Source organism: Centroberyx gerrardi, chromosome 15, assembly GCF_048128805.1.
Source record: "Centroberyx gerrardi isolate f3 chromosome 15, fCenGer3.hap1.cur.20231027, whole genome shotgun sequence".
In the NCBI taxonomy this organism is placed as follows: Eukaryota; Metazoa; Chordata; class Actinopteri; order Beryciformes; family Berycidae; genus Centroberyx; species Centroberyx gerrardi.
The window spans coordinates 13399829-13427465 of NC_136011.1; the positions used below are offsets into that span (position 1 = coordinate 13399829).

The window sequence follows — 27637 nt, forward strand, 5'->3', positions numbered from 1 at the left end:
CTCTGCATTTCTAATGACTTTCAGCTGTGAGGGCAGGAATAGGATTGCAGTAGCTTTTACCACCTTGTTCGTTGCTGATTTGCAGAACATAATCTGCTGCCCATTTGGGTAAGGGAGTGGAATGAATTTATAAAGGTGGGATGGCAGAGGAAAAGACGAGGAGCACAGTAACCCACAGCAAAGCAATTCAGCTCCAGTCAAAGGTTTTACTGAGTACAGTATGTGTATCTCAGTGTACTAAAGCATGTAGCCTAAACCAGTGCTTGTCCTGCGTCCAGAAAACTCCATGTTCTCTGGTTATGCCCCTAGCAACCATACACGATCCAAACCCTCAACACTTGGAAGGATGCTGTCCTCATTACTATTATTTTCCCTTTGGACTGTCAGAGATGGGCTGTCTGTTTCACTATTTCATGCTCTCCTTATCTGCCTCTCTTTCCACCCATGGTAATTGAGAGTGGCTGTAGGCCAGTAAAAGTCCGGAGTGGGTGTGGGGGGTGGGGAGGCGGGAGGAAGAGGGACAGAAACAGAGGAGACAGAGAGAACTGCTGGAAAGGGCAGGCTTTCATTCACCAGAGAAACATGTGCACTGCTCCCCAAATACAGCTTCTTTAACCCAGGAGTCTGAACAGCATTGATCAGTGGCTCTCAATGAAAGGATTAAGGGAAATTCACACAAGGGCTTGGACGCTGACCGGTAACTTTTTGTTTCCTTTGTGTCATTTTTGTAAGGCAACATATTTCTTAATTTGTATAAATGCTGTTGCATGGCAGTTGACAGTGTTGTGGGTGGTGTGTTTTTTCATGCATAAAGATACAGTTTGTCGTACTTGCTTAATCATTAGACAGCCAAATTCAGAGTATGACATGCTGTGGAAAATTGCAAAGTAATAAAGCTGTTGGGGTGATTTCAGTGCAATTAATTTTTGTCGCTGCGCAATGTGTTGTAATATGTTAGCACTTTGTTCAGATTCTCAGTAGCTTTGCACTGTGTCACAGTTTACTCTAGAGAAGTGTCCTAGAGCCTGTGCTGCAGCAGTTGCATATTGAAGACATTAAGCACAGTTATCAGTCCCTTGTTTGGCTACTGTCATGCAAAGAATGAATGGAATCATTTCAAGAATTTTTCCTGGCCATTTGACTACTCGTAAATGGATTTTTCTTTCTCATTGCTTGAATCTGTACAAGCATATACTGCAGTATGAACACCATAGCGTTGCATGTATTGTATTCATATATTTTTATAGATGTGAGAAATGCATGTATATGGAGGATAATTAATCTGTGATTGGGATACAAAATATAAAACATCTAAAAGTGGGACATGCTGGCTGGACAACTACGGATAAGACCCCATAAGTTAAAGAGTTACAAGACATTATTTTATTGTTTTGATTATTGGAACTGATTTCAATGGAGAACTGAAATAATATATTAGCTTTCCCTTGTTGCTAGAAGAACTTGGCAGCAATCAGTTTTCCGCTATCTTGGCAAAGTTGGAGTACACGCTGAACAGCAGTTGTTGTTTTTGGAATGGAATGACTTTGTTTTGCCAAATTTACAGATAAGTATAACAGTTGACGTTTTAAATGTAGTTATTAAGGCCTGCAGTTGCTAATTTTATAAAGTCTAAGTAGAGACACTAAACAAATAGGTGTAAATAGTATTATGGTTTCTACCATATGAAGAAAATGTGACATTTGAAGCAACCTGTAAGTCGCAAAACATATGGTCTGTTATTATGGTCAAAATCTATGCTGTGTTATGACTCAATTTCTCCCATCCTAAACCACTAAAAGGTTATGAAATGGGAGGAATCAGCTGTTCAACAGCTTCCTGAATCCCATGTCCAGCTGGACCTAAACTACCAGGCCTAGCATAAATCTTATTCATTTTGCTATGTATTGCAACAAACAAGAAGATATACTCAACCCAAAATCCCTAGGGATTTTGATGTCATGTTTTAGTTAAATTCATAGCTAAAATGTCTTCCTCAAAGTGTTAAAGATGGTTTTCAAGGGGGATTATTTAATACCCTGCATACCAACCTTACAGTTCTGCCATTCCGTCATCATGACCAAGGCCTGGAGCTATAAAGTGTCTGCACTGCCCCTATAACGTCAGAGGTCAATGACTAGGCTGTAGTGTAGAGAAATGCCATATGGAGTATGGTACTAACCTGCTCAACAAGTGCACTGGTTATGTTTTTAAGTTTTGCAAAATCCTGCATGCATTCTTATGTTATGCAAGATTTTATTTAGTCTACGCAGGAAAGTGTAATGTTGCATTTTGACAACTTTATTGTAAAATGACAATCAGTTTTTTATTCCTGGATAAAGGTTGCTTCCCTTCATCATGACTACATGTGTTTGGTCACTGTCCACAGCCGGAATTTCACTGTCTGACGCTGTAAATTAATTCCATGTGGCTTGAGCAGAGGTGTAGAAATACTCAGTTTGGGGAAAGTCAGTAGAGGGGAAAGTCATACGGACTGGACCCTGCCAATGAGGGGTTTTCCAACAACCTCCTCCAGCACTCTATCGGGGAAAAATCCCCGAGAAAATGGACTGCACAACCATGGCAGCTTAGCGCCTCGTTGAGCTGTGTTACTTCAACTCAGAGTTTACATGGTGGAAAAATTTAGTCATGTTAAAGATGCGACCCCTGTTTGGCTGTACAGCCACAAAGACACTTAAGAGGCCAAGGGTTATATCTTGGCCACTGTCACGTTGACCTTTACATGTCACTATCAGAAGCAGCAAGGTTAATGCATGTATGGTCAGTTCCTATCAAATTCCTTCCACAAATCCTGCTTCGTATGCAGCATATCTGTTCCTCATTTACGACTGCTTCCTTTCAGAATGTCAGCAGTTTCTTTCTTTAACATGTTGGAAACTACTGTAAAATACAGTTTCATAGGGCAGCCACAGAGAAACAAAATATGACCAAATGTCCGCTGTCTATTCACATGCAACTCACTTGCTGATTCTTGAGTGATCAGAAATGCTATTGCTCTAGTTGACAATCAATCTCTGCAATATGTTTATGTATACAACTCATTCAAGCATTTCATTGGTTTACCTGGTTCTTAAAATTCCATTGCATCTCTAATTTCATGAGCATGGATATAACCTCCATTATACTGCAGGCTGTGATGTTACATCTTGTTTGCAGCACATGCAATGGTCTGAGTGGTCACCTTTTACTGAATTGAACTTGGTAGATTGCATGCATTTATGTACTGTGACGTGCAATTGTTTTGTAATTTACATTAACTGGTGTTATAGGGCAAACCCGGCATTTTTCCTATGTTGTTCTTGCCTTGATGGTGTTCTTAAACTAGGGGTGGGATTTTTGTTTCATGGAGTTCACCATATCATTTCAGGCTGGGTGTTTTTCGTTTAACATCTAGGACAAGATTGAATGTTCATGTTCTACTGTAACCAAGTACATATTTTAAATACAGTGCTTCAGAGTACTTGACCATCAACCAGCTTCGTATGGGAAAGGGATTTTGGATCTACCTATATGCTAACAGACAAGTTCAAATGCACAAAAGTAAGATTGGAGATGATGCTGCAGTCTAAAGACCTAAGAGTTGGAGTGCAGCGCTGATTGTATCAGCAGGGTGAAAATGCAATCCAAGAGAAGCAGTTCAGCTGGCGCAGTCAGGGCTCAGACATAGGGCAGGTTCAGCAAGGGCACAGAGCTTTAGGGCTGGGCATCTGTTAAGGAGTAGGACAAGTCAGTCAGGGAAAAGAAAGATGGTTGTGGAGCAAATACATCAGCAGGAGGAAGTGGTGAGGTGTACTAAGGCTGTCTCCCAGGCAAAGCAGGGTCAGTGGATAAATTAGGAAAATGTACAGGGGAAGAAAGTTGTCTGGAGTATTTTGTCAGGGTGTAAAATTATCCTGTGATACACCTGGTGACATAACAAGGTGCTTAAGTGTCTATTAGTAGCAATTGAGAGCAATTGGTTGGAAATTATTTCATCAGCTGATAGGTAGGAAGACATTACAATTGGTTTAACCGTGAGGGAGAAAAGAAAAGTCTAGGAGTGAAGCTTTTCTGGGCAGGCATGCATATTGTAGACCAGCCAAGGGCGGGCAGAGGTTGGCAAATTACAGTAGATTTGAGGAAACAGCTGATAATCCCACAGGAAACAGTGAGCCCTACCTTAAAGCCAGACTTGGTGTTGTGGTCAGAGGATACACACGGATTGTGTATTTTGTGGAGCTCACCGTGCCATGGGAGGATGTGGAAGATGAGGCTTATGAAAGGAAAATGTTTTGGTGTTCTAAGGCATTGGAGGTTGAGCAGCAGGGTTGGAAAGCTGGAGTGTGCCCTGCGGTGGTTGGGTTTGTAGCAAAGTACAACTTAACAGTACTAGGTGAATTAGGCATTTGTGGGCAGAGCTTAAAGCAAGCGGTAACGTCTGAGGCAGCAGTGGGAGCCAGTGAGTGGCTGTGGTTAGGCCTAATTCAACATAATATTTGTGATGGGATGTGCCCACTTGACAACCCCAGTGACATACCCACAGTCACACTCAACCATGTAACATTTAGGTTAGGTGGTTAGTGAATAGTGCTGCCTGTCTGATGGTCCTGTAGCCTTAGATTGTGGCACGAGATTGCTCCATCTCATCCTGTGTATTGGTAAATTTAAGGAAAACAATTTGCAGTATAACTTCAAAACTTATGGCCTTAAAGAATCAAGTCTCAACCAGTATTTTTTACTGAAAATGTATAGGCCACTGACAGTTTATACTACCTACTGTACTTTTGAAACCGGGTAACATTTCACTTAGAAATTTAAAAAAAGTATAGGCCTACATCTTGTTCTGGGCCTATTTTGTCTAGGCCTTCCTCAGACCATTGTTCAGCATCTTTTTCCATTATTTTGATATTTGGTAGCCATTTCATACTTACAGTTTTTTTCTAGCTTTCAGATAGAGATTTTTATGTTCATAAATACTGATTGCGCTGTCTTGTCCTCTAATTCACTTTGGGTCTGATTCAGACCTTGACATAAGTGCCATGCAGTGGTGCAACAAGTTGTTTTTTACGTGTGTTGTCCATTGTACTATTTCTAACCTTGGAATTCCACTCAGAGATATGCAGCCTCCTTTAAGATGCACACTTGAGGTGATGAAAAATGTAAACCAAGGTGTGTCCACTTTGATTAAGATAGACAGATTCTGACTCTGACCCTTTCCTTACGCACCCAAAACCTGCAATATATCAATCAGTTTCCATCAGTTTCCTGGTGTAAAACAAGAAATCTGCATATGAATAAATGCCAAAGACATCAACCAGGATATGAACTGCTGAGTCACAAAACCACCAATAACCAGTAACATTCAAATTAACCAAATCTTTGAAAAACAATCCTAACAAATTCAGTGCACTGAATCCTTAATTGAATGCTTGGAATGTGCTTTTAGCCACAAACTGTCTGCTGTCCCACCTTATATCCACAGTCATGCACACTCATACACTCATTGGGTGAACTTTAAGGGATCATCAAAAGAGACAGCACAGACAGGTCCAATAGAGGGTGCCAAGAAAGCATATTTGCTAAGTTTAACAAGAGTCCCTGTGCCTGATCTTTTGAATTGTGATTTTCAGAGCCAGATCACATAGTCGACATCCCTCCTCCGTCCGGATGTTGTGGGAATATCTCTGGTCTGTCTCCCACTGCCTGTCACAGTTCTTAAAGGTCGATGAACAGATGCACCAAAGACTATCTCTATATACTGATGCAGGAAGATGCACAACCAAGGGCAGTTTCCATCGTGTTGCGGGCTTTACACTCAAAGCCTATGGATACACTCAAAGCCAAACTGCGACCAAATATCTCAATAATGCTTAACAACAGTCTGAGGTGTTAACTCCTGTCAAGGCAAGAACAACATAGGGCCTACATGTCACAAATGCTTGCATTGTCCTTTCATTTTCACTGCAATACAAAGCATGTGTTTCCCTTTCCCTGTAGGTGCACAATTGGAACTTGGTACTGCTGCATAATGGGTTACAAAACAAGATCCATGCATTGTGTCTTACAATGTCTGTGCTTCATGCTCCTCCATTTGTTTAGTACAGCACAAGATGAAGACTTAAGAAGTAAGAGTGCTTCTGTCTTCATTTTCTGACACTTTGTTTATGCTTGTTGTCCACACATTACTTTTACTTTACGTTTACTTTCAAATGTATACAACTAGCAAAGGCGAGTACATGTACTGTAATAGCATTTTCTTTAATATAACATTCTGTCATTATGTATTCCACCCAAACTCTTTATGATTCTTGAGAATACTACATATGAGCAAGAACAATGGTTCTTTTCCATATTTGAAACCATTATTTCACACCGGTAATTTGGCTGTATCTTGTGTCTCCTTCAGGTTGTAGGACTGCACCATGTGATTTGGTCTTTATTCTAGATGGCTCATGGAGTGTCGAGGATGTCAATTTTGAAATAGTAAAACGTTGGCTTGTCAACATAACCACAAGCTTCAATATTGGACAGAAGTTTACCCAGGTTGGAGTTGTCCAGTACAGCGATGATCCCGTCTTACAAATACCTCTGGGGAAGTACAGCTCCAACAAGGATCTCATCAGAGCAATGGAATCCATTGAGTACATGGGGGGAAACACAAGGACAGGGACAGCCATTAAGTTTGCTACAGACAAACTGTTCGGCCTGTCTGAGCGTGGCCCAAAAGGCATTGCCAGAATTGCTGTTGTCCTAACAGATGGGAAGTCTCAAGATGAGGTTTTGAAAGCAGCAGAGGCAGCAAGGAAAAAAGGAGTAATTCTGTTTGCAATTGGTGTTGGGTCAGAGACAGAAGAGGCCGAGCTGAGGGACATTGCAAACAGGCCATCTTCAACTTATGTGTTCTCTGTTGAGGACTACAAAGCTATTTCCAAGATCCGTGAGGTCATACGACAGAAATTGTGTGAAGGTAAGAATCTTTTCGATCAACGTCTGAGGCTGAATGTTTTCTTGTGCTTTTCACGCTTGTGGTATTACAAGCTGCACTGGATTCAGTCGATAAGACTGGTATTTAGCAGTGCAGGACGAAGCTGTAGATCTAAAGTTGTAGTTGACAATAAGCCCCCCCGATTGAGCTGAGCTGTCTATTTAGAAAAATAATTGATTATCTTTACAGCAGATAGAGGCAGGTTGCGATCAAGCTATACTTTGTAAGTCTGAATTGTATGAGCATGGCGTTTAGTGGTGACATAACTACAGCAATTCAATAATCATGGTTATAGCCTTGTTGACTGAAACGTAAAACACATATTTCCCAAAGCAAAATCTATGCAGACTTGTAAAGAAAACAAGGGTTGCTATGTGAAAGCAAACAACAATAAGGAAACTCTTACTCTACAACTTTCAAAGGTCAAACATTATTGTCATGACATATCGGTGGTAGCTCTCTCTCTCATACCACTCTGTTTGCCATTCCCTTCTCTCTCTCTCTCTCTCTCTCTCTCTCTCTCTCTCTCTCTGTCTGTCTCTGTCTCTCTCTCTGTCTCTCTCTCTCTCTCTCTCTCTCTCTCTCTCTCTTACTCTGTTTGTCTGTCTATTTCTGGTTCTTTGCAGAGACTGTTTGTCCATCAAGAATCCCTGTAGATTCCCGGGATGAGAAGGGCTTTGATATTCTGTTGCATTTGAATATGGCCAAAAAAGCAAAGAAGACACAGGGGTCATTTTATGGCACTAAGGCCTACGAAGTGACATCTCGTGTTGACCTGAGTGAAACTACAAGGTAATCGTCAATATATTTAATTTTTTCTACATCATCATCAATGTATTCAAAGTTGACTCCTTTTATACTTGGTCCTTAAGGTCCTTATTCCCTGATGGCCTGCCTCCATCTTATGTTTTTGTGGCCACCCTGAAGTATAAGGGATCTATGGACATGGAAGAGTGGGACCTGTGGAGAATACAGACACAGGACGAGAAACCTCAAATGGCGGTGACTCTAAATGGATTTGACCACACTGTCATGTTCACCACAACCAGTGACGCACCCAGTGGCACTCAAACGGCTATTTTCTCACAGAAGACAGCAAGGGTAAATTAATACCATATAATATTTGGCCAAAAGGAGATGCTGCACTGTTACTTTGAAAATGTCTTACTGTCAATAGATTCTTGCAGGTGTATACAGGAATTAGGTCTGTGCTATAGTCTGATTAAATGCTCATGACTTGCATCAGCTTGCAGTGGCACCTTGTCGTCACAAATATCTTTGTTCCAACAAGGTGAAGCTAACAAAGGTCTTTTGTTTATTTGTTTAGTATTTGTTAATGTCAGATTCCAAAGGCCTTGGAAATTATGACTATTACAGATGTAGCTAATTTAGGCCTTTTAGACCCCAAAATACACAAATCAGAGACCTTGTCAATCAACTTATTAAATAAAGAGAGTTTGAAATGTTCTGAATATTATGCCCCAGCCCTTGTCTGTAATTAAACTTGTTTACTAGTGTTTTAGGCAGATAGAACAGACCATCTCCACTGTAGTTTACTAAAAGCTGCTTTGAGTATATAAAATGCAGTTTTTCTAGGAAAAAAAGACTTGTGGGAGTTGATCAATAGTTTCCATGACCATAATGGCCCTAAAATGCTTCCTCAACATTAGGTCACATGGACCCCATCCCTCAATCTGTAAGATGGGTTCTGCATATTGTAACCCAGAAATTTGGTGTCATACTCATCTGGCCCAAACTTTATAACATATGATCAGGAAAACTAGTTGAGAAGATAATATTCCAGAATATTCTCAATCTATGATTTATAATCTTGAACCATTACCAGTGTGCGTTGTTCACACCTATTAAACTATCCCAGTCGTTAGTTGCTCCTACTCCCTGAACACCAACTGCAGCACTACACACTCCCTCCACTCGGTCAGTGACATCTCCATGGAGTCGTTCCACTGCAAATTATAAACTGTGGGGGATTTGGCTTTTAGTTGCGATACTCCCTGGCTTTAGAACACTTATCCCAACTTCCCTCACCCCACCCGCTTTTTCCTTTTTATTTTCGCCAGACTGTTTTGTTTTTTCTTTATCTCTGTATCAGCATATTGCCATGGTGTGCCGTTGTGTTAATGACAATTTCCCATTCTTCTTTTTATGAAAAAAAGAAACTGTTTGATGAGAAATGGCACCAGCTACGACTGCTGGTCACTGAAGAGGATGTTACTCTATATGTTGATGACTTAGAAATTGAAACTCTACCCTTGGAACCCCCTGTCGGTATTTTCATCAATGGAAAAACCCAAGTTGGAAAATATGTCAAAAAAGAAACAACTGTACCAGTAAGTTTATCAACATCAACAACCCTATTTCCAGAAATACAAAGTTGCTTGGTTCATTCATTTAACAATTCAACTTAACTATTGAATCAGGGCACAACTTATTTAATGCGTAGTTTAGCAACTTCAGTACTGACATATTTCTTAAACACAGGGATGTCAGCATCACACAGTTTACTGCTGTTTCCTCAGAAGCGTGCCTAGCACAGTGGATAATAAATCCTTGGAAAAATGCACATTTTTGTCCACTAGGTCTTATTAATCTTTGTTTTATTTGTCTCTGGTAGTACTTACTGTGCCAGAAGTGCTGAATATGTAATAAATCATAATTATGCTGTGTTGTAATTTGCTTTACAGTAGCTATATAGTGTGCAGTTTCTTGTACGTTGATGCAAATTCCTCACTACAACTAAAATACAACATTTTTATGCAATGATAAACTGATAGTAAAGAAGGAAAACTGTGAGCCTCACTGTTTTCTGCACAATACAGCATTTTATTCTAGCTATTACTGTGCTGTAACACCTTTTATTAGATTATGAAACAATAGTATAAATAACCATTTAAAACACCTTAGACACGCATGAAATACATTGGGCATTGTTGCAGTTTTGACCATAATGGTAGTCATAGAAACAGAATAAAATGAAGTAAAAATAAATGATGTGGTCATATTTAGTGCCTAGTGCAAAGAACTATGGATGTATCATAGATATATCATAGAATATCATAAATACAATCATCATAAATACAATTTAAAATAATTCTGGTCTATTCATTTACAGCATTCCATTCCATAGGAATGCCCAATCCAGACCCTCAGTGGAGAAGGTCTGCACAGAAAACCTCTGTTGGTTTTAAAAATCATAGTCAATCAAAGTCTTTTTTGAGACTTCATTGCTTTCACTTTTCCTATGCCAACGATTATGTTGACACATTATAGCTGTGGATATTAAGATGAACCACAACTTGATAGTCAACATTATTGTGTCCGCTGATCCATTGTTTTAGAGAACATGCATTTTCCCACAATTTGCCAGAACACAAAGGAAGGTGTTCATGTAGGTAAATCGTCTCTGGATGAACATGTAATCACACTCTTAATGGGGAACAGATTTTATATAATTTGACCTGTAAAACCAGAACAGGCCATAATGGCAATTCAAATGACATTAGATTAGCGTGAACCACCCAGGCCCTGATACTCTTCTCAGCACAAATACAGGTAACTGCTAAAATAATGGAAATGAGGAACATAAAGTATATTGAAAACTTGTGGGGTGCATTTTCCTGGCATGGTGTAGATCCACTCGACCCCTGAGGAGAACAAGCTGGAGCTGGATCTCAGATAACAAGTACCACCAAGATTAACAAAACACCAACTAAAGGATTTCTCATGGAAGAATGGAGTCACATCCTTCCAGAAGACTTCCAGATACTGGAGCTGTTCTGGCAATTTGTGGTTGTTCAATGCCCTATGAAGACACTTATCTTGAGGTTTCCTTTATTTTGGCAGTAATGCAATAGCAATTTCAATTCATTAGTGGGAGAATGCTGAGAAAACTGAACTAAACATCGCAAAATTAGCCCCAAAGCACCATTTGTTTGTTTGTTTAGCTTGTTTTGAATTCATGTTTTGAACAGCTCAAGTTGTTATTGTTTTTTTATAAATTTAACCATAATTTGTTCATTTGTGATTTTAATCAGTTTGAGATACAGAAACTCCGCATCTACTGTGACCCTGAGCAGAACAACCGAGAGACTGCCTGTGAAATACCTGGAGTTGTAAGTACAAGACCTTGTTTTTCAATCAATCCACAAGAAACAAAAGGTGATCTTTTTGTACTGAAATGCGCGACACAACTATATTGTTTCATCATCAATTAACTCCACACCTTGTATGAATTTCTTGTATGTAACATCTGTTTATGCATAATATAATACTGTGGAGGAGGACCCATGGCGCAGCTTCAAACATATTGCACTCAGTATTATTTTATTGTCCCCTGGCTCTAACTCTGTTTGTGAAGCAGTGGCCCATTGTTGTGTTGGCTTGGCTATTACTTTAACCACAAAGCCACTGCCAAATTACTGCTTGTAATGCAAGGCTGCTGGATATAAATATTGGAAGAGACAAGATGAAGCCCGAAAATACAAATATATGTCAAGTCCTCCTGCTTTTCCTCTTTCTCTCTGCATTCCAATGCTTTATTTACAATGAAATGAAAGTTCTGTCATCAATTTCCATTTGAGAAGGGTTAACCAGGTGCCTTTATGGCATAATCTCACACCATGTTTTTTCCAGGACAAAAAGATATTTAGCTTGCAGTATAAATATTAGCTGGTGGCTTCATTTTGAACACAGGAGGTAAAGCAATTTTTTGGTTAATATTTGCATTGTCAAAAATGGTTCAGTTCTGCTTTCAAAATTGAAGACAATGACAAATTACTTAAAGAGACTTAAAAAATAAAAGATGGTATGATGATGATAACTGCAGCAATACTGTAACTGCAGTATTCATGGGGCGCAGTTCAGGCTTGTCCCGCCCCTCAGCGTTCAACCAATCACCAGCCTCTTCCGCAGCCTGACTGCCAACTGTGTTAGCCAGCTTAGCACACTCACACGGGTTACTTTTCCATGCACACCACTTCTATGATTTTAATGCAACTCTGCAGTGAAGTCATCGGCCATATAAACAATTAATTTATCCTTTTACAGATAGTATCTACGTTTATATGCAGCCTTTGTGCCTTGAATTTCAGGATACATTTTGTGAAAGTTACATATGAGCAACAGAAATACCATGGGAGCAGTATGATTGCACTTTATGACAGGAAGGAAATGATTTATGCTCTGTGTAGCCTATAGCAGATGAGTATGTTCTTCATAGGTCTCTTGGCTAGAGCAGAGCTTTGCACACCATGTGCATACCATGTGCACACCATGTCTAGTCTTGCCTATTACCTATAAATGCTTCATTTTGGTTCATTACAGTGCTCCAACAGTCCTGATTACACTGAACCAACTGAAGAACCCTGTGCTTGCCCTCCTGGACCCCCTGGACTTCCAGGCTTGAAGGTCAGTCATTAAAGCCTGTGATCTCTTCCTTTAATGATGTTTGCAGTGGCTTACTACCAAAGTTCAAGCACAATAGTTTTCTTGTTTTGTTGTTGTATATAACAACATGTTGTTAATAAGGTTGTGCCACTGAAAACTATGTGACAAGCAACACACAACACACACACACACACACACACACACACACACACACACACACACACACACACACACACACACACACACACAGTTTGTCCCTGGTTCAGCCCAGAGCTCTGCTTCTCCCTCCATAACTCTTCAGTGTTAGGACAATTGGTTAAATATTTACTTTAAACAGTGGATCGTTTGTTGATAGTGAAGGAGAGGAAAATAATTTAATCTTAGAAGATGTTGATTTCACTAATATGTGTATCAGCTCAGGAACGACAAAGACAGTTGGGAGACAGAGCATGTGTTCATTTGTTCTTACCCAGAGCTTAGCCTTGAGCAGAGGTCCTGCTAAATTCCCTAAACACTGCTGTTTTTCTGACTCTGATTATTATTGTGTGATGAGTTTGAGGTTGCTCCTCACCAGTAGGTCAAATCTAATTACAGCCTGTACAGCCTATAAACATTTTTTTTTTCTGCCAGAAACAGTATGTTCTGGAGGTTTTAGCACTTTTGTCTTTTTTCCAGCCCAAAAATGGACATTTGCCTGCTAAACTCTGCTTACTACACAAAAGTACATGCAAATTATGGATGCAATAGATAGCCTCTTTTGTACAGCAAGGCAAATTGGGGCTTGCCATTGTGAGTAAGCCTCAGTTAGTCCTGTTAGGTCCTGTAGTACTGTGCTGTTTGCTTGAAGCAAAGCAAACTGCAGCCTAAGATAAGGTTTCAATGGAAATTTACTGAAACCGGGAATAAAACCTATGTCCCTCTTTATTGATTACAGGGTATCAACCAAATAATGGCAACATGCCCAGTAGTAAAAGCCTTTACAAAGTACCTTAGCAACTAAACTCTTTATGAGATAAAACATTACATGGTTGCAGGCGTGTTTGTGTTTATAAGGTCAATGCTATGCTTTTACTACATTTAGAAATAGATCCAAAATGCTGAAAGCATTGCTGGTCTGCAGATGTTCTTTATAACCACACATAGTGCTCAAAATTCAGAGCATCTTGTATTAGGTAAATTAAGCTTGCTCAGCATGGCTTATGGATTAATTAAATCAACACTCTTTGCCTGAGAGAGCATGTTCTTACCAGGAATGTTTTTAAATGATGAATTAATTTACGCTGTCCTTGGAGTCCTTGCATTATTAACAAAGGTTTACAAACATTTTCTTTTAGAGACACATTATTGACTTTATTTCATTCCCTTTAGGGAGAAGAAGGAAACATCGGCAAACCTGGTCAACCTGGACCTGCTGGTGCTGATGGTAAGCCTGTGAGTACTACATAGTTCAATATACAAACATACATAACCACCAGCAACACTGCCACAGCATATCCACAACGGCTCACCTCAGGAAACACTAACACTTCTGCTTTTTAATTCTGTGTGGTAAGGACTGCTGCATATGTCACTTATAGATTGCATTCAAATCCTGCTCCATGTTACAGAGAATAAAACAATAGAATAAAAGAATAAAATCAATCATCACTCTCCTGCCACTACAAGTAAAAATACATTCAGTGCACATTCAGTGATTTTCTCTTTGTGTAATTTTACTGTGTTTGCCAGTGGGCAAATTAGAGGGAAAAAAGTCAGTGACAGCATCATCTCTGGTTTTACTTATGGTGGCAGCATTGGCATCGAAGGACCTGATCCAAAACCAAAACCATCTAAAAGTGAACCACATGTTCTACACCATGCTCACAAACTCTGAAGCAGAGTCCACCCTACACCCTACAATTACACTGACAAAGATGTACAAAGAGTTAAGGGGATTAATATTTTTAAGCAAGTGCATATCTCTTAACCTCTCGTCTTTTTAAAATTTAAGGGAATCCCTGGCATTAGAGGGAATTCAGGACTGCCGGGTCCACCAGGAACAGAGGTACAGCTAAGATTAAGTATCTACCTTACCTTAAAATCACTGATGAATATTCAATGTAGACAACTCAAAGCTGCTTTCCATGTTCCTTCTGTTAGGGGCCACGTGGGGCAAATGGGTACAAGGGGGAGCAAGGGAGGCCTGGTGTTTCGGTAGGAAGGTTATTTTTGACACAATCAGTTTCATTATCATGCTAAAGCACTAATTTGTTACTTTGTGGCCATTGAAAACATGGTCTCTTAATACAAGTCTCTTCTTTCAGGGTGAGAGGGGTATGCCTGGATTACCAGGACCACTTGGCCAAGCAGGTGAAAAGGTGGTGATATTAATTATTCAAATAAGGCAACTGCATTTCTGCTCAATAATATAGTGTCTTTGTTAAAATGCGTATGCCACTGATGGTCTTTCAGGGTATTTTTTTGGTTATTGAATAGTGAATAGCGTTGGTGAGCTAGGCACAGAAAATGAGTCAGTGGATGAATGCCTTGACTGAGAGAGAGAATGATGACTGAAAGAGAATGATTTCCATAGAAATAAGTGACAGTTAAATTGCATGAAACCCACATTAAATTGTACAAGTAAATCTTCTTTTATGAGACAAAATGGAAATGGAGTAGGAAATTCCTACTGTAGACACACCACACTGTCTTTGAATTTGAACCACGTGTTACTTTAATCAACCTAGTAACTTTATGTTACTTAGGTTTTATGAATATAAAACCAGTCCCCTAAAGCAAGGAAACAAGGTACAACTTGTACATTGTGGGACAAGAGCACTTTGCAAACCCAGTATGAAGGTCACACAATCACACCTGCAGGGCTAATAAGTGCTTTCCGTTTATCACCAGAGGCCTTTTGTCACCAGAGACTCCCCAGTTTTACCTTCTTCCCCTCCTTAAGGGAACTGGGGTTATATTCATAACCTATCATTCCTTCTCAGTCAGTTCAGGAGGTAGGACTTATACACTGTGAGATATAAAATCAATCAGACAGAGAACAAAAGATTACACCCCTGGAGACCCCACAGAAAGGACAATTTGTGCCACACTGGGGGCTGTTAGTTCCGAGTAAAATCTCATAATGCAGTGAGACCCATTTGGCTGCAGCACAGACCACCTGCTCCAGTATGTCCTTAAAGTCACAATGAAATGAAAAATGACTTTTTCACCTTGTTTGCTAATTTTCCATGCCATTAATCTATGTAACAATAAATGGCCAAAAAATTAAAAAACATTTCTTTTATTTTATCTTTATATCAAAATCCCATTATGTTGAATATGCTATAGATACAGTGTATCTTTAGTGATTACCTCATTGTGTACCAGCAGGCGTAAATAAACATTCCAACCAATGATACCATTACAGATTTTTGAACAATCCTACCCCACCGCCCCTTCCATCAAATAAAACTGCCTTTCTCGCCTTAACTGATATCCCACTAAACTCATAGGTTTACACTTTTTAATGATCCCAATGTTATGTCCTGCCCCAATATCCTGTACAGAAAATACATCAAAATAAGGAAGCAAGATTGTGACTTTAAATTGTGTCCAAGAAGGTGTGTAAATGGACCAAAATGCTACCTGGCAGCTCAACATCTTTCACGTTCTAGGCTAAGAGCTTCCAAAATCCATTGAGACAGCCTTAGATGACGGCTTGCCCTTGGTTGGATTTGCAAAACAGACAAACAGCTGATTACATGGCCAGAAAGCCTAGTGACATGCCATAGACATGCACAAATGGTGCACAGGAAACAAAGCAACACTTTATCACTTTTTTTCTCTCACAAAAAAAGGGAAGAGGAGAAAAGGCATCCATAACAAGGTTCAGTCTTTTACCCAGGAGGGACACTTGGAGAAGCATGTTCCGGTTCTTAGCCATGTGCATTTTCCCAACACACAGGATGTGATGTGACACTCCCTTGTGCCATAATCCAGGGTAAGCAGTTAGACACAAGCCCAATTTAGATGTCAAAAGAATTACCCCATAGGATTATCCCTAGTTCTCAACATTACCCAATCATTTCTAAAATTTCTATTGGTCTCAGAAACAATAAATGGGACAGCAGCCCTTCTCGCTTGAAACAGCCCACTCACTAGTTCAGATAACATATTGTGTCAGCAAACAATTAGAGCTAAGCATATGACTATGTAGCAGCTGATACTGCAATACCTGCTGGATAATGTAACAAGGAAAAGGTCAATATTTCTGACCTCACACCAATGGTCAAATGCACACCATGTTGCTCAACACAGTCAATGACCCCACCAACCAAACACCAACCAACACACAGATCAAAACAGCACATCTGCATCAACCTGGCACTTGGCTCCCCCGCAATTCAAACCCAAGCCAATAGCCATTTTACCTTTAAATTATTCCTCTCAGGGGCCAAGTGAAAAGGTTCCAAAGCTCTGGCCAAGGTAACCAAATTTCTCCCTGTGCCTGGGTCAACAGGTCTTTGCACACCGGGAGGCGTGCATGCAGCACAGCAATTATCTCTGGGAACCGAGGTTTCTTGGGCCAGCAGGGAGCTACTTGAACTTGAATATCCAGCCTCTCTTGGTGCCCCCTCTCCAGCATGGACTGAATTCAGCTCCACTAGTGGAAATGCAAGTAGACTTTTGAGCCATGGGTGTGCAGTGTTTCCCAACCCAGTCCCTAAGGACCCCCTGTCTTGCAAGTTTTTGTTCCAGCTTTACTCTTGCACACCTTTTCTAATTAATGGCAACACACTTTCATGCTAGCAATGTGCAGATAGATCTGTTTCTACTGCTCAACCAATCAGCATTAAGCCCTTAATTGGATCAGGTGTGCAACAGTCAAGTTGTAACAAAACTTGCAGGACGGGGTGGGGAAAACTGTTCCTAGAAGTCCTCATTGTCCTCATCTTGCAGAGAGAATAATAAAGAACAGCAAGTGTTTTCTTTGGACACAAACAGATTTACATCTACCTTTCCAGATCTTTCCCATAATGAAAGACCACCCAAGGGTGTAGTCTAATTTTCCTGGCTGGATCTTCTAGACAACAGAAATATGAGATGTCTGCTGTATTGAGTCAGGGGTGCATGTGTCAAGGAGAGGAGAGGAAGAAAGGGTGTTAGCCACTACGCACCAAATGGCTATGCTTACATGTGCACAGCATTCAGGATACTGGCTCATGATCATTATTGTCTTATTCGGAATAGGCTGTTTGTTCGTGTTATTGACCCTCAATCGAAGTGTTTTATGTACCCACAAAAAACTGAACTTCTGTTTCTGTTCTCCTGAACAATGATTTAACTTCACTGAAAGATGCTGGATCTGAACCACATATATGATTTTGATTTATGGCTGCATAATATGATCTCTTTAGGACTTTCCATCATGATCTGAGTTGCCAGCGGCTCACATTTTATTACCTTACATAAATTGCTATTGCAATGCCACGTGTCATCCAAAAAATAGAAAATATAAATGCCTGCCATGATAGAAAGACACAATTCAGTTTCATCTTCACTTTGAGAAGACGTGGAGTTGTCAAGGCTTACTGCCATGTTTTGACTACATTTTACCCACTATGCAAAATTGAGCTTGCGCAGTCCGTGAAAACCAACGGCAAAGGGGATAACATGTTTACGTGTCTCAGTATCTTGCTGTTTCCATGTGCCAGCATATAACAGAATACTTGAGTGTCCTGAATATTACTGGAATGTTAGTGAGCATCCATGCATAGCCATTGTCTGTGCACATTAGGGCAATTTGCCTTGGCAAATTGACTACTAAAAATTACTATTTTACTCTGAAATGACGGACCATGAACACAAAGGACTCTTGTTCTTTAACTGTCCATCCGATTAGGCTCAAATTGAGTGGCACTATTTGCAATTTAAGATCATTGTCTTTTCACATTCAAAATGATATGCATATAAAGCCAATGTTGCGGTCCAAATAGTTATCAAGCTCACTGTCTGACTGGCTGCACATTTGTGATTGTATCTGGGTCTGTGAAGTGCTCTTGTCCCACAGTGTTCAAGTTGTACCTCCTGAACTGAGTAAAGGAGACCTGTTGTGAGTGTTTTACCTTATATATTACAAGCATGGACGGTATAGTCAGATTAGGTGCAGGATTCTAACTCGCCCGCATTGAATTACTGGGATTGTAAATTGTCATCACAAGTGTAAATTGCTGTCTCATGATGATTACAAATCTTTTTGACTGTTCCCAGGGCTCAGACGGATCCCAAGGAAGGCCGGGGTTACCGGGAAAAGATGGCCAAGTGGTAAGGGTGTCAGGAAATGATCATTAATGGCCAATAAATAGCGCAGTTACGGAACATGAGGCAAGAGATATAATCATTTAAACTGGATGGCATGGTAATTTCAGGGAGAAAAAGGAAGCATGGGACCCCCTGGGCCACCAGGATATCCAGGAGAGCCAGTATGTATACAAAATTCAGAATCATATGCTGAACTTATTTACCATTATATATACAGTCTATAAAAGCATTTTCTCTCATTCTAGGGCTTAACCGGAAGAGATGGAAAAGAGGGGATTCAAGGGAGACCTGGTCAAAAGGTCTGTTTGTTATGACTAACAATATGTTGCAAAGCTCACTCAGGGATTAGAGGAATAATAGAAGCATGAGCTTGGCTTGGCATGTACATTCTCAAAATACTTCTGTTCTCATAAGGTTTGCTGTTGATGTTTGGCAACCATGGAAATGTAGACTTGGAGCATTATTGTCCCCTCTTGTCTTTTTTTCTATCTCTGATATATGTTTCCAAGCTTTCTCTGACAGTTTTTGTAAATATGAGTTTTTCACCTTCTAGGTAGATGTGTACATAATAAATCCAGCATTTCATGTTCAAAATTCAAAAATTACTAACTGCATGTATGAAACTGAGGTTTTGGGGCCTGAAGGGCGTAACTGCCATTCTGGGCTCTTGGGGAGAGCTATTTGGTAGTGTGAGTATCTCTATTTGTGTAATGTGATCATCATTATCATTTTCAAAATATAATTACAACCGTTTATCAAACTTGGGTCCGCTTTTTGTTGTGGCACTCCTGTAAAGTTTGCCAAAACCTACTTACGCCCCTCTGGCTCCTCAAAATGGTCCCTGCACTTTCCTGCTATATACAGTATGTCCACTGCTTGTTTCAGACTGGACTAGATACAAAGTTGATGCTGAGTACTGATACTCATATAGCATACAGCATACCGTTTTTGATGCTTGTAACTCTGTGTGCCGGAAGACGCATCCAATTCAACATAATGCTCAAATGTCAGCTGTCTTTTCACCAGTTGTTTTTCTCTCTAATGTGTTAAGGGAGAAGCTGGTGCAAGTGGCATCCCTGGTCTTGATGGAAGGGAGGGCCATCCTGTGAGTCATAAACACATACTCATTCGACATGTTTCGCTTTTTGTAGATTGCTTGTGTTTTTGCTATCACCTTGCATCTCAAGCTGGGCTGCTATGTCAAGGCTTTATCTACATTTTGAGTTTAATTGTATAAGTGATATATGTTATATGTGTTATATATAATGCACATACCAAATATTATAAATATTTGCAATATTTGCACAAATATCTGCACAGAATTTTGCAATAGGGCAAAAGTATACTTCTATTTACATATCAATTACCCTGAATTAAACGCAAGAAAAGGATGATACTATTAACTTTATATGTATGGCACTTCAGAATGTTACAGTGCTTCACAGAAAATAAAACAATACAAAATACAAACCCATAAGATGAAGAAAGAAAATGCTAGACATGAATTACAGAGATACAGATTTACGAGAGAATAGACATGAATTACAGTTATAGAAGAATAGAATAGGCAAATACAAGAATAAAGTAAGAAAAAGCAAATGATACAAAAGCTTGTCTGCAAAAGGTGTTTCAAGAAGTGACTTGATAGATGACACAGATTTGCATGCATTATGTTTTACTGTTGTAACAATGAAGTGTGTTTAAGCAGTAACAGGCATGAGAGTATTTCTGACAGCCAGGAAATTAGGGGTATTTCCCCTCCAGTTCATCTTAGGATAACCCTGTTATGTAACTAGCAGGCTTAGGCTGTAATCTAAGGCAGTGCAAGTTACTGATTGAATGTTGTGGTGTACTGGTGACGGTGAATTTGTTTTAGGAAGAAAGTGTTTCAACTGGGCACCCACCCCACTGATCATGAATATGAGCGTTGCCCAAAAGCTTTGTGATGGGTCTACAAAAGATGAGTCAGTTGCTCCACAAGGCTGTAAGCCATTTTTTTCCCACCAGAACAATAGAGTGAGCAATGTATTCAAGCAGGCAGGATTAGTACTGTACCTTCTCGAGTCAAAACAAGATCAAGTCATCAATTTACTGTATATGCCCCTGTAGAGCGACTTCTTGACCCATAGGCTGAGTGGGGGAGATCTGTCTGTCTGTCTGTCTGTCTGTCTGTCTGTCTGTCTGTCTGTCACATCCATCCTGCATGCTTCCATGTTACTCAAAGCTCTGAGCCAACTGCCCAAACATCTGTACCCATTTATCTTAAAAAAAAAAAAAGGCTCTCTAAGGTAGTTTTGCTGGATGTGCTCAACCTCATAAACTGTCAATGTATTAAAGTGTTCATTTATAAATGAACATTTGCTTCCATGCTTTTTCCTAGGTGCATTTTAAACATTAACTACTTTTTGTATTATTCCTTTTACCAGCAAATAAAATATTCTGTGCCCTGCCCAACATGTAGGACATATGGCCCATTCAAAGATCATCCATTTTGATATGGCGATGAAACATTAGACAGTAATACTGTAGTAGCGGACAATGTGATATACTTTTAACAAAGGGCTGCACAACACATGGAGGCCTTCAGCAGCAACTTAGGGAGTTGTCTTCAGCAAACATTATTATTAATGTTATTGTTTTTGGGAATTATTATTATAATTATTGCCTATGTCTATGAGGAATTTGCACCCAAAATAGCCCAAAACCACTTTTCTTCAATCTATGAAGTGAAGCTTATCCTTCACTGGGACGTGTAATATTTTGGTAGACATTTCTTAATAAGCTTGAGGTGCTGCTCCACCACCCCAACAATCAACAATGTGCAATCAGTTGCTTCCATTGAGCATTTGGCAAGCATCGTCACCGGCACAATGAAGTTATTATCCCACCACTGTGACCGGAAGTGAATTGGAACCCTCTCTCCCTTCAGGCAGTTTTTAGAATCAATTCAGAGCCATTGCATTTGAAAACATATGTTTTTATTTAAAGATGCTATTTCTACTGTATCTTCTGAACCTTTGACAGATTTGTATCAACCGCTACTGCTTGTGCTTACAATAGACCATGCCAAAAATACGGAAATATATACTGCCCTGGGACTGTATTAATATTAAAAAATGAGAAACCTTATCTGAATGATAAATGTATATTTTGCATATTGTTACTACTAGGTGCAGTAGTCCTTGTTTAGTTTGTTTTGCATAAACATGGCATATTTATTGATTAAACACATTTAGATACAGATAGACGATTTTCTTTTTACAAACTTCACCTTCCCAGAATGAGGATATGGTAAGAAAAACATGAGTGTGCATTAATTCTGCAATGTTGGATAAATAGGAAGTGGCATTCTTTGATGCAGCGGTGATCTACAGTGCAATATGATTGTCTCTGTTTCCTGGCTCCTAGGGCATGCCTGGCTTGCCTGGAATAGCAGGCCTGAATGGACTAAAGGTGAGCTCCTGTCTTGATAACAACATCTTTGTCTATAATTCCCATGCCTATTTTCACATGCAATTGCACATCTGAGAGAGATTCAGGTTTTAATGATTATGTTTAGGTATAACACTAAAGGTTATGTACAGGAGAAACTAATAATGATGAAAACTGTGGTCTAGATTTGCAAATCATTTTGCGTCCTACAATAATGTTTGCTGAAATGATTCTAATCTAAGGGGGAAGCTGGTTTGCCTGGACCAAGGGGCTTCAAAGGATCAACTGGACCATCCGTAAGTTAATTACTGTTAGGCCATTTATAAATAAGTTCAGTTTAACCATCTACTGCTCAAATGTTAATAGTTGAAGAGTTACCAAGAACATTTCCTCTCACCCCTGCAGGGTGAGATGGGTTTACCTGGAGCACCTGGTTCAACAGGATCAGCTGGACCCAAGGTAACACTGAGAGTTAGAAAAGTCAGAGGTAATGGCTACCAAAAACACAGGAAATCCTGATCTTAACAGCACATGACCTCCAAGTCCTCCTAGGCAGGTATAACAGTTTATATCATACAACTGGTGTATGATGCAACTGAAACAAAAAGGTAGTGTATTGTACAGTGTTATTACTTATGGTTTGTAATATGTATTTGCAATGCTGTAGTTTGTAATCTAAGTATAACTATATAGTATATAAGTTTTTCTAACCAAAGAGTATACTGAAATGCATCAACAACTGCTTGGGTCAGCATTGCCTGTTTTGTTTGGTCAGTTTTTTCTGCACTATTATAAAAGAAGCTTAAGCACAACTAACGATCTCTTGGCCATACCGACGATGCTAAATTAAGAGATGATCCAGCCCTTCTGCTTTCGTCAGTGGAATTTTAGTGGAAATGTAAGCAGTCTGGGCTTGTCTGGTCTGGCCGCTCTGTCTCCCAATCACTTTTCATTAGCTGATCTGCTGTTAACGAGCCAATGTGTATTGGTAAATGGCACAAGAGTGAAATACTAGTTTATGGACATGCAGGCGATGCTTTGATTTTATGGCCGGGCTTCAAACTGCAATTACTGGAACATGTTCAACTGGAAAAGAAAGCATACAACTAGACACAGCTAAACGTCAAGCTACAGTATAACTAAGCCTCATGAAGTATGCTTACTGTGTTGCATACATCAATCAAAACGTATTATGGTAAGAAAGTGAAAACACCAACTGCAGTCCAGTGGATGACATAATGCGGTTTGAATGTTATTTCATTGATTATCTTCTTGAACATAACTAGACATGTTTTATTTCTCAATAAAGGGGAGCAAAGGTGAAAGTGGAGACCCAGGTGTATCCGGGAAACCAGGACCCGAGGTATGTTTGCATTTAATTAATCAAATATGAATCAGGTGACATTATGTCTACCTGTAATTTAAATAATTGTAATAATTTACTCAAACGTTACAGCTGCAATTGAATATGCTTGTTATGTAGAGTATATTTACTGTGCATCCAAGAAATTCTTCCCTTTAAGTTATGGAGGATCTAAAGTGTACTCTTGTTTCTAATGCATGGAGTTTAACTGAATGGTATTACAGGGAAATGCAGGTGAACCAGGCAGAGAAGGTCAGCCGGGACACCCAGGCATGCCGGGCCTGATGGGCCTCAAGGTATTTATACTGTCACCTTTCTCCCCAGATTTTCTATTCTATTCTATTGCATTCTATTGCAAACAAATAAGTCTTTTGTGAAATTTAGCTGTACTGCACAGGTCAGGGTTAATCCAGTCTAGTCAAAGAGATAACTAATGTGTAATGGTATTAATTACAAACTCCTATCCTTGGAGTCTCACAGCTAACCTATATATAAATATAGATAATAACGACTTGACTACCATGTCAACGGCAGAGTTACATCTCAGTCAGTTCATGAGACAAAGGCTGTAGTTGTTTTTTGTGCCATTTTCAGTTTCATGTTTGTTGAACTTCGCACAAAAGAAGCTTGAGCAAGCAAACAGTGAGTTTGTATGCAAATGTATAAGTCTTGACTGTGAATTGTAATATAAAGACCAACTTTTTTGAATATTTTGTTCTGGGTAAAGCATTTTGAACTTATTCTGTTATATGTCTTACCACACAGCATAGATGTGTGATCCATGTGCTTGTGTTTCATCAGGGACAAAGAGGAAATCAAGGCGAAAGAGGAGAGGAGGTGAGATTTGACAAAAATACGTTGACATGAAGCCTCAATAAGTTACACAGGTAGACAGATACTATGAAATCTAAAGGGCACTGTCTTTAGTCAATTTTATTGACAGTACTGTAAAGAAGTAATCCAGTAATAGTCCAATAATAGATGGAATAGCAGTCTAAGCAATCTGTACATACTGTAGCTAGCATACCTTTTATATCATGGAAGGAGATCTTGTCCTTGTGTCATTTAACATAGAAATCAAGATATTTCAAGAATTCAGTTGAAATAAAACCTGACTCATCAAGTACTGCATGGGTTTGGAAAACATGAATGCTAGATTCTGTCTTCTGCTAAGTATAATTGGATGTTTGGCTTGCTACCGTCTTCCAACGCTCCAATTACATCAAATTGGATCCTCAGCTCAGTTCAAAGTCATGAAAGCAAAACCGGCTATGGTTTACAAATGGGGAAACTAGGAAGTGTAATCATGTCTAATGGGAATTGTATCACTGTGTTGCATTTTAAACTGTCATTTGCCATAAATAGGCGTTGATCCTCATGTTTTAAAAGCATGTTATACATACATTTAAACTAAGCTCTGAAACACTCATTGCATGTTGCTGCCATGAGATAAATGTAATGATTTTCTCACCAGGGAATGAAAGGTGAAATGGGAGAGCATGGTCGGCCAGGGGATCATGTGAGTTTCTTTTGATCAGCTTTGTTTGATGATGAAGACTCGTGAAACATAAAAACACTAATATGTGCAATATGCTTCTCTCGTGCAAATGTTTCAGTTAACACATTTGGAAAAGCTGGATGCAAATAGTTCACTAAGATATCTTATGTAACTATACTGTATGTGTTTTAGCAAAATCCATTTCCATAAAATCCATCCAATTTTTAATGATGGTGCAAGTTTCAAGTTTAAAAAGAAAAGAAATACAGGGAAGTATTTCAAAACACTGGCATACATCTGGCAATCCAGCCAAGTTCCACAGCACTGAAGTTAAGTAGCCAAACCTGAACAGCTGTTTATATACATGAGGAAGTGGAACCCATTGTTTTTCCAAGTATTCCACTTGTTACATTCATTTTTAATGAGCTTTAATCATTTTCATTGACAGGGCTCTACTGGTCCAATGGGACAGAAAGGAGAGGTATGTTGGGCTGATTGTGTCATGTGTACCCCGTCCCGCCTGTATTATTGTGTGTACTGCTAACACTGGGTTTGTGTTTGTGCCAGAAAGGGACAGCAGGGGAGTCGGGACAGAGAGGCCAAGGAGGTCAAGAGGGCCGGCCTGGACAGCCGGGGCAGGTGGGCCCCCCCGGCCCCCGAGGACACAGCGGGGACACTGGCCCTCCTGGCCCACCTGGACCTGGAGGAAGATCTGTATGTGTGCTGCCCATTGTACTACTTACTATGCTGTTGATAGTTTTTTATCATCAAGTCATACAGTATATATTGAGTGTCATATTGGAGTGGCCATCTACTGGTGAACCCAACCAACACTACATTTTTCCATTAAAGGGCAGTGAAATGTCAGAGCAGCACATTCGGCAGATTTGCAGAGAGATACTTCAATGTGAGTATGGTTTGGGTCTGACTGATGATCGATTTCTGTGTTTTCACCACTTATCTAAACGCTCTTCTGTGTGTATGATCCTAGCTGAGATGCCTTTGCTGTTGCTGAGCAACCAGCAGAGCAGCTGTGCCAAATGCCACACCAGGTCTGGCTCTCCTGGTCCTACGGGCCCATCCGGGCCCCAGGGCCTCAGGGGTCTCCCTGGGCTTCCCGGCCTCGGCGGACAGCCAGGCCACCCAGGGCTCCCAGGGCATCCTGGGATTGACGGAGTGAAAGGTAAGACCAGTGTTGTATGGATCAGTATGCTCACAACCCATGATGCTGTGTGTGTGTGTCTCTATACACTTGTGTACATGTGTTATTAAAGATATCATGCAACATGCCCTTCTTTGTGTTTGTAGGAGACCCAGGTTTCAAGGGTGACAAGGGGAGTCCTGGTCGAACAGATATTGGAGACCAAGGGCCACCCGGGCCCCCTGGTAAATAATTTGGCTATGAATCAGTTTTGTCACTTAATGCACAGAAATTTCTTTTGACATGATCATGACTTTTTATTTCTTACCTTCACAGGTCCAATGGGTCCCCATGGGTACAGTAAACCAGGTCCTCCAGGTAAGCCTGGACCCCCTGGTCAGCACGGAGTGGAGGGTAAAAGAGGTAACCCCGGCATCCCCGGCCAACCTGGGGTGTGTCACCCATCCATGTGCTACGGTAGCATGATGAGGCGGGATCCCTTCAGCAAAGGGCCAAACTATTGAAGTAGCGCAACGTCAAATACAGGCAATGCACCAGTCTAGAGTTGATGCGGAACAAACAGCAATTCTCAGGAAGATCTCATCTTTACAGTTTCTCTCTGTCACGGAAACAAAAAGTACCTCTTTTAACATGTGCTATGTGAACTCATTAATCCGAAAGAATTTGATCCTTTCTCACATTTTCTCTGTTGTAAATGTGTTTTATTATCTAAATGTCCTTGAATACGATTGAGGTTTTGATGGTTTTTAGAGAATTAATTGGTTCCATTTGATAGTGCTCATTTGAGCGCTCAGTACTCACAGGCCTATTATGTCCTCTCTGGTTTGGCAGCGGGCCTCACTATGGGCAGTGTGGCTGGTACTTTTTCCCATATTGCCCCCTGGTGTTGCTTCTTTGCATGTTGCTTTCTAACTTCTCACTCAGCACTGGGTAGGTATGTTTAATTAAAACACATCTTCCCTAATCTATTAATTCCATGTTCAATGAATTATGTAGCCATAAATGATGTCAGGAATTGGCATGTTTTCAGCACAAAACTGTGAGTTTGATTTCTGTAACTGATTTGACCTGCTGTACGCCTGTGTTCCTAAAGCATTCAGTTAGACTGTTTAACTCTTACTGTTCTAAGAAAACCTTTCAAAACAGCTAATATGTATCACCGCAGAAAAATCAATAAACGTACTACATACTTATAATTTTACCCCTATTATAATACCCATTCATCCACATATGGTACTCAAATTAGGAAGTCAAATCTTTGATATTTCACCATCAAAGAATAGATATGCTGGCATTTTAGTTAGATATTATATGTCATTTATGTGCCCAAGCCTTGCCTTCCATTACTGTAGTAGGTATTTTATTGTTATTTATAAAACTGAGTAATAACTGTGTAATTTAGCAGTGACATTTGTTAAGCACCTTGTGTGATTTTATTATTTTGTTAGGGTGACTTTTGTATTGATTGTTTTTTTTTTTTTTTACTAGTAATTA

The 27637-nt window shown here is 39.9% G+C and overlaps 1 protein-coding gene across 2 annotated transcripts; it reads left to right on the top strand.

The window, feature by feature from the left end:
* The first annotated feature begins 575 nt into the window (after positions 1–575).
* Positions 576–27588, top strand: col21a1 (collagen, type XXI, alpha 1). 2 transcript variants are annotated; one of them, XM_071912679.2, is made up of 29 exons: positions 576–697; positions 5995–6122; positions 6404–6964; positions 7609–7774; positions 7855–8083; positions 9160–9333; positions 11038–11115; positions 12326–12409; positions 13757–13819; positions 14379–14432; positions 14528–14581; positions 14692–14745; positions 18638–18691; positions 18796–18849; positions 18934–18987; positions 19740–19793; positions 22097–22141; positions 22363–22416; positions 22526–22579; positions 23430–23483; positions 23708–23779; positions 24285–24320; positions 24958–25002; positions 25430–25462; positions 25549–25695; positions 25834–25888; positions 25973–26164; positions 26290–26367; positions 26459–27588. In XM_071912679.2, the coding sequence occupies exons 2-29, from the start codon at positions 6026–6028 to the stop codon at positions 26644–26646; spliced, it is 2883 nt and encodes a 960-aa protein (XP_071768780.2). In that variant the 5' UTR covers positions 576–697; positions 5995–6025; the 3' UTR covers positions 26647–27588. The 2 variants fall into 2 exon arrangements, with proteins under 2 accessions (XP_071768780.2, XP_078144814.1); XM_078288688.1 differs by lacking the exons at positions 26290–26367; positions 26459–27588 and having other exon boundaries at positions 25553–25695; positions 25973–26130.
* The last annotated feature ends 49 nt before the right edge of the window (positions 27589–27637 follow it).

What these genes read in the sequence shown, in the direction of transcription:
- col21a1 (XM_071912679.2), top strand. Translation starts at nt 6,026, where the DNA reads ATGGGTTACAAAACAAGATCCATGCATTGTGTCTTACAATGTCTGTGC. An exon ending in GACCTGAGTGAAACTACAAG is followed by an intron (nt 7,775 to 7,854) that starts GTAATCGTCAAT and finishes TTGGTCCTTAAG; the next exon opens with GTCCTTATTCCCTGATGGCC. An exon ending in CAGGCCTGAATGGACTAAAG is followed by an intron (nt 22,142 to 22,362) that starts GTGAGCTCCTGT and finishes TTCTAATCTAAG; the next exon opens with GGGGAAGCTGGTTTGCCTGG.